The 8,383-nt window shown below is 43.1% G+C and overlaps 1 protein-coding gene across 2 annotated transcripts; it reads right to left on the bottom strand.

Annotated features, from left to right (window-relative positions):
* Positions 1 to 307: 307 nt before the first annotated feature.
* On the bottom strand, positions 308 to 7,950 carry LOC128405390 (retinol dehydrogenase 7-like). Of its 2 annotated transcripts, none has more exons than XM_053371970.1 (5): positions 7,497 to 7,950; positions 4,205 to 4,526; positions 3,194 to 3,452; positions 1,085 to 1,240; positions 308 to 793 (listed from the first exon to the last, which is right to left on the bottom strand). In XM_053371970.1, exons 2-5 carry the CDS (start codon positions 4,515 to 4,517, stop codon positions 574 to 576), a joined length of 948 nt encoding a protein of 315 aa, XP_053227945.1. In that variant the 5' UTR covers positions 4,518 to 4,526; positions 7,497 to 7,950; the 3' UTR covers positions 308 to 573. The 2 variants fall into 2 exon arrangements, with proteins under 2 accessions (XP_053227945.1, XP_053227954.1); XM_053371979.1 differs by lacking the exon at positions 7,497 to 7,950 and adding an exon at positions 4,632 to 4,755.
* Positions 7,951 to 8,383: the final 433 nt, after the last annotated feature.

The following is an 8,383-nucleotide window of genomic DNA, read 5'->3' as shown; positions in this document are numbered from 1 at the left end:
ATTAGCTAAAGTGGTGCTTCAGGTTAAGAACAGTTTCAGGTTAAGAACGGACCTCCGGAACGAATTACCGTATTTTTCGCTCTATAAGATGCACCAGACCACAAGATGCACCTTGTTTTTGGAGGAGGAAAACAAGAAAAAAAGTATTCTGAATCTCAGAAGCCAGGACAGCAAGAGGGATCGCTGCGCAGTGAAAGCAGCAATCCCTCTTGCTGTTCTGGCTTCTGTGACAGCTGCGCAGACTGCATTCACTCCATAAGACGCACACACATTTCCCCTTACTTTTTAGGAGGGAAAAAGTGAGTCTTATAGAGCAAAAAATATGGTAAGTACTTAACCCGAGGTACCACTGTATAAGGATACAATGCATGTCCACTCAGACTTACAGTAAGTTGCACTGCGTTCAATGGGGCTTATTCCTAGATCAGCCAATAGCAGAGAATCAAAGAAAAATAAAACCACTTCTCTTTACAGCTCCTGATTACTAAGCCTGCATCTCAATAGGATCCTAAAAGATTCAATGTTCCATCCATAGATTGTTTGGGCACCTGTAATGTTGTCCTTCACAATCATCTACACAGCTTGTGCTGGTTTGGGCCCAGAGCGGGTCAACACATAGTCTGCAATGGTGGTTGGCAAGTAAGAGACAGGAAGGTAGAAGAGCTTTGCATCCCAGCCTGGAGAGTAGCGAGTGCGAGGGGAGCAGGATGTCAGGGCATGTTCTATGCAGTCGGTGACCAGGTGAAGGTTGTCGCTGCAACCATCAAGGAGTTCTTGGAATGATTTGAAACCTGTGTGAGAGAAACAAACAAATGAACAGTTGGATCTGCAGCAACACAGGAGGCAAATTTAATCTTCTGAGCATTCTCCCTATGATAGCTAAATCAAAGGAGGAACATCTGGAACTATTTTGGATGTCAAAGAAAAGAACCTTCAGGTGCTTCCAGACTGCATTGCGAAATTTTATCAAGTGCAAATTCAGAGGGAAAGCTGTTTGTCAGTTCACTTATTGTTTCTTGAACTGTAAACGAGTCTGCATTAAAAGGCAAATCGAACTGATTTTCTCCCCCATCTCTACTCACAGTGCTCAAAGTACTGCTGCCCATAAGTGTCTCTGATGTCAGAAGGTACCCGGCTCCATACAGTCTGAAAATACTCTACTAGTTTTGTGCAAATAGGTGTTTTGAAACCACCAGGTTCAATTATGCTGACTCGGACTCCAAAAGGATGGAGCTCTCTCCTGAATTGGGGAAGAAAAGTAAAGAATTATCATTTGTTACTGAGCCACAGTAATATTGCAGGTCATGTTTTTGGATCCATGGAAAGGAACACCTTTCTTTTTGAGAAGAAGGGGGGAAAGGAGAGAGAAAAGAAGAGAAATGTAGTCCCCTATCTTTTGCCCTCTTGCGTGAGCCTGGCCTTGCTCTGCCCATGCAGACTTTTGATCTTAATGCCATCAATTCAGCAAGTCGACACTTTGATAATTAAGTGGTATATAAATAGTTGAAATACGCACATTTTAAACACCATAATCAACTTTTCTACAAATCATGTCGGGCTCTTCTATTCTCAAAGGCCTTTGCTGAGAATCCTCCGAAAAAACAATCTCCCTGTTGATGGCACTTTATCATTGTACTGTGGAGAGTGTATTAACTTATGGTTTGTGTGTGTGGTTTGGGTGCTGCACGGCCAGGGGAAAAACAATGCTGTCCAGGGTTGTAAAGACGGCAGAGAGAATAATTGGGTGCAGTCTTCCCACCTTAGATCAAATCTATGCTGTCAGGTGCCATAAGAAAGCTGCAGAGATAGCGCAGGATAGTGCGCACCCCGGAAATGATCTCTTTCAGCTTCTGCCTTCTGGAAGAAGGTATTGGGTTATAAAGACCAGACTAGCCGCCTGAGAAACAGTTTCTACCCAAATGCAATTCTGGTTTTAAACGCAGTATAAGGAGTCTTTATAGGGGTATATTGTATTTTAAAATGGGGTTTCAGAGTTTTTAGGGGGTTTTGAATGTAGATTTTATGTAGATTTTCAATTTCATTGTTCTGTATGGGACAATGACAATAAAGATATTGTATCGTATTCTCCTAAGTGACACCAGCAACACCGCCAGGTAGGTTGGCCTAGGACCTAGACAAAACCATCTAGAGCAAGCGTCGGCAACCTAAGGCCCATGGGCCACAAGCGGCCCACGGGGGTCGTTTAACCAGCCCATGAGCCACCCACGAACTGAGCCGCCCGCTCGGCGAGTCCCCATGCTCTGTGCGGCACGGGCACTCGCTCCCGCGGCGCCAGAAATCACATCTGCGCAGATGCTGGAAATCACGGGCACGCACTCACACACTCGTGACCCAGCCCACGGAGGGATCTCTGCTTGAGTGAACCGACCCAGGCGGGGTAAACCTTGCAGACCCCTGATCTAGAGCATGGACAGCAAAAGTGGACTGGGAGCCACACATCCTATCTCAGGCTTGCAAATTCAAAAAACCTAATTTTTTCATAATTTGTTTGATATGTATTTTATTGTAATGTTCATGAGATGAAGTACTAACAAGAATTCTTTCAAAGCATTAATTCTATCATGCAATAGCAAGCTATCACTCAGCTTTGTAACACACTTTTAAAAGAAAAGCCTGATTAGCTTTTCAGACACCTTTTAATTGAATGACTTTCTAAAGTAATGCCTGAAGTAACTGATAATTAATATAGTTTGAAATTTTGTTTATTCTGTTATATTTTCCAGAATATAACAGAAGACCCATCTATCCTAATTAGAACCCAATATTTTAAATATTTTAAAATCGTTTTTTTAAAAATAAATTTTATAACTTTAATTTTAATGTTAAACTAAATCCATCATATATCATATTAAATCCCAAGCAGTTCTGAAGAGATTGATGTTTTCGTTTTTGACGTATCTCAATTCTGGTCTGAGCTTTTAAGGTTTTTGTGTAGTCTGGCAAGGCCAAAATTGTCAATTTTTTCAAATTTCAAAACCTCATAACTAAAAAATGGGATGAGATAAAAAATTAAAAATTCAGATATAAACTTAGTTTTGTTCAATCAACAAGTGTACAAAATATGAAGAAAATTGGGTGACATGTGGTAAAAAAGTTGGATCACTTCATATGGAACGACCCATCTGGAGGTTGCATGTTGCAAAAGAAGAAACTACAAAGCTGCTCTGTTTACCTCAGGCTGTCAGAGAAGGCTTCTGCACCAAACTTGGATGGGCAGTAACCACCTCCAAAGCAGGCCAGTCGTCCCATCGTACTGCACACGTTGACCACCCTCCCTCTGGCTTTCCTCACCAGAGGCACCATGTGTAGCGTCACATCAATCATCCCAAGAAGGTTGACGTTGATCACCTTTGCAAAGTCATCTTTGGTAAGCCACTCATTGGGAGCTGCTGGGATCCCTATGCCTGCATTGTTCACCAAGCCCCAGAGCCCTGTGTGAAGAAAGAAGGCATGTTCATCCTCTTAGGCAACCTTAGCAGAGCTCAATAAAGTTGGAAATAAGCTAATCACATGCATAGATTGTTTCTGTTTACTTATGGAACCCTAATCACAATTCCTCCTAATACTATTTTTTCGGAATTGTTATCCCTATTCTTCATTTCACATGTTGTCAGCCACTTTGGGCACAATTTTGTGGGAACGTGGCCTACAAATGAATACAGAGAGGCAATTCTAATCCCAGGTCCCACTCAGGGCTGGATTTAGGTTTGATGAGGCCCTAAGCTAAGGCTCTAAGGGAATGGGGCCCTTTATATGTCCAGCTGTCCTTTGTCAACAACAAATTGTAGCGGTTTTTTGTGTTGAATATATGCTATATAGTAATTTATGGACCTAATAGGTATCTGAAGCCATTTGCACATAACAAAATATGTATTTTATCAAAGTATTTGATATAGAAATTAGCAAACCAGTGATATTTTAGGGATCAGGTTAGCAGGCGGGGCCCATGACTTACATCATAGGAGCCTACACAACCCAAAACACTGTTGCTGTATGTAGGTTTTATTTTATTTGTTTTTTATCTTATATTTTGGAAATGTACATCCAGTTGTTGTTTTCCTTTATATTTTTTGTGGCCCCCAAGAGAGTGGGGCCCTAAGCTATAGCTTGTTTAGCCTATACGTAAATCCTGCGCTGGTCCCACCAATAGCACAGAGGCAGCACAAGGAAGATAGAGATTCACCTTTGTTCCCAATGCACCCTTTCACCCACTCCGTCGCTGCCGCCACACTCTCTGTGCTGCTCACATCCAGAATGGTGGTTTTCAAGCGCTCTGAGGTGGCCTTGCCCAGCTGCTCTGCCCCCTTCTGCGTGAGACAGGCTGCCAGCACCCGCAGGCCCCGGGCATCCAGCTGCCTGGCAAGTAGGTTTCCAAAGCCAGAGTCACACCCCGTGATGAAGACATATTTCTCCGTCAGGTTCTCCACCGTCTGTCTCTCCTGGTACCATCGGCGAAGGAAGTAAAGCCCCAGCAGGGCAGCCAGGTAGAGCCACATGGCTGAAACCTGCAGGGAAAAAGAATTCAAGCATTAGGATGCATACAAACTCCTGGCAGGACTTGGAGGAGGATATTTCTAATTCCTGCTCCACCAAGAAGTTCACTGGAAGACCTTTTATGTTGCCACCACTCAATTTAGCCTTCCTCGCAGTGTTGTGGAGGGGAAGGAGAATTTTTGCATGAAGCAAAGAGCTGCTTGGAGCAGAGGCAGGCTAAAAGAAGTATAAATAATAGCGCTAGCTTATTATCTGAACAACTAAATTAAGTGGAAGAGGACAATCCTATACACATCTATATACATAAGAAGTGGGTGGCGCTGTGGTTTAAACCACTGAGCCTCTTGGGCCTGCTGATCAAAACGTTGGAGGTTCAAATACGTGCAATGGGGTGAGCTCCTGTTGCTCTGTCCCAGTTCCTGCCAACCTGGTGGTTCGAAAGCATGTCAGCGCAAGTAGATAAATAGGTACTGCTGCGGTGAGAAGGTAAGCGGTGTTTCTGTGTGCTCTGGCACTCATCACAGTCCTCCGTGCGCCAGTAGTGGTTCAGTCATGCTGGCCACATGACCCACAAAACTGTCTGTGACAAACGCCGGCTCCCTCGGTCTGAAAACAGGATAAGCGGCGCAACCCCACAGTCGCCTTTGACTGGACTTAACCGTCCAGGGGTCCTTTACCTCTACCTTTCACCTCTATATACATAAGCAACACTAAGTTCAAATATAGCGCATTAGCTCAAATATTAGCTCAAATATTGGCATTAGCAGGCAACAGGTCATATGCCTTATTTTGTCATTAATGCGCCACATATTGTACTTGTTCAAGGTCCGATCCCCGATTTGTTTTGTGTGATCAAACTCTCCCAACTGAGATTCACTAAGTATTTTGCAGATGATGGACACCAATGTTTTTGATGCTGGGTTTTTATTAAGTTTTCAAAGGAGATCAGAGATTTATGGTTAGGATGGGAACAAGGACCCAGAGATGAACAGAGACTCTACAGAGGGTGGTGAATACAGCACATGATTTCATGGGCTGTCCCTTGAGTCCACTAGATGACATCACAAGGGATCGTTCCCTTAGGAGAGCGAGAAAAATTCTCAGGGATGACTCACACCCCAGCCATCACCTCTGATTATAGAAGTATAATCAGTTGTACCAACAGGCTAAAACAGGGGTAGGCAACCTAAGGTACGTGGGCTGGATGCGGCCCAATCACCTTCTCAATCCAGCCCACGGAATAGTAGAATGTGTCCTTTTATTTAAAATGCATCTCTGGGGTATTTGGGGGGCATAGGAATTTGTTCATTTTTTTTTCAAAATATAGTCCGGCCCCCCACAAGGTCTGAGGGGCAGTGGACTGGTCCTTTGCTGAAAAAGTTTGCTGACCCCTGGTCTAAAAACTAGCTTTTATCCATGGGCTGTTAGGCTGTTGAACGGAAAATAACATAACGAAAATGACTTGCAAGGTGGTGTGTTGTTCAATAAGCACACAGAGTGCAACGAGACTGAGTGTTTGGGGGGGGAGGCTTGTTTAATTTCATTGTACACAGGTTGTACAATGACAATAAAGGTATTTTTATTATATAGACTAGAGTATCGAGTGCAAATGTTGCCAACACACCCTAACAAGCTGATCAGAGCTTACATCCCTAATGATTTGCATGTAGGGATGTAAGAAGGCATAACTTTATTTCCTGTTCTGTACTCTTCACATTCCGTACTGTTTCTGTTCAGGTGCAAGGTCATCTTCCATCAAATATTATGTTATTTGTCTAACTTTCTGCTGTTGCAAAATGACGTAATTAACTAACTATTATTGTTGGCATCCATTTGTGTGGAATATGTCTCCAGGGATCGAGTCAAACTGCTGTGTTAGCAGCACTATGACCTCTCCATGTCACTAGCCCAGGCAGTGTGACTTCGCAACACAAGACAAAGCATATTTCAGAATACCAGATGCTGGAAACAAATGGGAGGGGACTCCTTGCTCTGTTGAGTGGCAGTGACTTATTAACTAGTGAACCCTGCAATCACTGGATCAACTCAGAAATAAAGAGAGCTCAGCGTTAGCACCTCGCAGGTCATAACTGATTTCCTCTTCAAAAATAATAAGGAAGTTTTACTGAGTTTCAGAAAATACATCTTACAAAACCCCCGCATCAATAACAAATTACCCCGTTTGCTCAAGTAGGACACAATGGTCCATATTTTCTGTTGCAACTGATCCAATTTCTTCCAAATCCATGTTAAAAGCTGCAAGGCCAGCACAAGACGGAATGTGGTTAGTTTCTTAGGTTGCAAGTTCTTTCAATGTTCATGAGAAACAGCCAGTTGCACAACACATGAAACTGCTTTGATATGTAATGAGACTAATTTATCAAAGCAGAAACGCCTTATTTTCTCACAGGTGCACCACAGATGGAACAGGGGCCAACAACACTAAAACCCCTCCAAGAAAGTGCAGGTGAAGACAAATGAATGTGATTACATGTTTGTGGTGCTGGATGTCGTCGGTGTAAGAGCTTAAAAGTGTTTTCTCCACTCTTAATTAAAACAGAACATTGAGGCAGCCTAACTGTTCCAAGTTCTAATTCCCAGGCTTGTTTTGTAGGAACAAACTGTTCCCATCAAATGTCACTAAATATTTTGTAGCTGATAGACACCAATCTTTTTGATGCTGTGCTTTTACTAAGTGCTAAATTCTTATCTCCTTCTGAGTAATGAATGGGAAGAGATATGAGACTGGGGTAGATCTTGTACCTTTTAAAGTTCTGAACATTTTCTGGAAGTGTTTCTGGGCCTTTCAGGGGTGCAAAGGAAGAAGAAATTCAGGAAGTGAAGCTTTTCCCCTCCCCCAGCCTGAAGCTTGAGAAAAGTGTCACCTACTGAATATTCGCTTGAAATAAAGTTGTTATGAGCACATCTTAGTGGTGACTGGAAGTTACTATCATGTATAATTGAAAAAGGAAGAGACAGACCTGCAGGTGGTTAGAGGAAAGGCTCTCAGCTTCAGTTGTGCGGCAGGAAAAGCAGTGCTTCCTTCTCCGATTTACAGTTGTTCCTTATCTGCCTGTTGCTGTTTTTCATACTCCACTGGCTGCAAAGGGAGCTCCTCCCTTCTGGCAAGGATTGGTTTAACCCAATTAGGTAGTGAAATTTAACTGCCTTCTTTAAACTAACTGGGGAATCTGTTGGTGAAAGAAGCACACCAAATCCCTGCCATTGCAGAGCTCCGTGGCACACATTCAGCCCCTTTCCCCTGTGTTCTGTTCATGTATGGATAGAGCAAATAAATCATTTGTCTAGAGCAGGAAGAAAGCCTGGGGTTGAGAGTATCTTTCTTGCGGAAGCACATCCCTCCTGCTGATAGAAAGATGGGCAGAGTGCTTGCAAAATTACATTTCACCTGGAGGCTGGACCCAGCCAGCTTGCTTTGGTGCATGAATTCTAATACAGTGGTACCTCGGTTCGCAAACGAAATATCTTCCGGAAACCCGTTTGGCTTCCAAAATGTTCAAAACCCGAGGCGCAGCTGAAGGAAACACAGCCGTGGGCAGCCTGAGGAACTGCCCTCCACCTTGGCCCTGTCGATAAAAAGCAAGTCCAGAATGATAGACTAGAATTATGTCCACTGAGCTACAATTCCCAGAACCCTTAAACTACACTTCTCAAGCTGTTAAAATGATATAATAGCTCAGGACTGCAATACCTAAAGGACTGCCTCTTTCCACATTGTAATAAGGTCTTAGATATATAATAAATGTTGATAAATGTACCAAGCAAACACGTACATAAATATATAAACCACATTGTCTGAAGCAGCACAGGAAGACAGTCCTGAAATCATTTTGACTCCCAAGTCGAC

The sequence above is a fragment of the Podarcis raffonei genome, chromosome 2 (assembly GCF_027172205.1).
Source record: "Podarcis raffonei isolate rPodRaf1 chromosome 2, rPodRaf1.pri, whole genome shotgun sequence".
NCBI lineage: Eukaryota > Metazoa > Chordata > Lepidosauria > Squamata > Lacertidae > Podarcis > Podarcis raffonei.
Note: the sequence above shows the minus strand (reverse complement) of the source record. Positions and strands in the feature narration are given on the sequence as shown.

What these genes read in the sequence shown, in the direction of transcription:
- LOC128405390 (XM_053371970.1), bottom strand. Translation starts at nt 4,517, where the DNA reads ATGTGGCTCTACCTGGCTGCCCTGCTGGGGCTTTACTTCCTTCGCCGA. An exon ending in AGGGTGCATTGGGAACAAAG is followed by an intron (nt 3,453 to 4,204) that starts GTGAATCTCTAT and finishes TTCTTCACACAG; the next exon opens with GGCTCTGGGGCTTGGTGAAC. An exon ending in GGGCAGCAGTACTTTGAGCA is followed by an intron (nt 794 to 1,084) that starts CTGTGAGTAGAG and finishes TTTCTCTCACAC; the next exon opens with AGGTTTCAAATCATTCCAAG.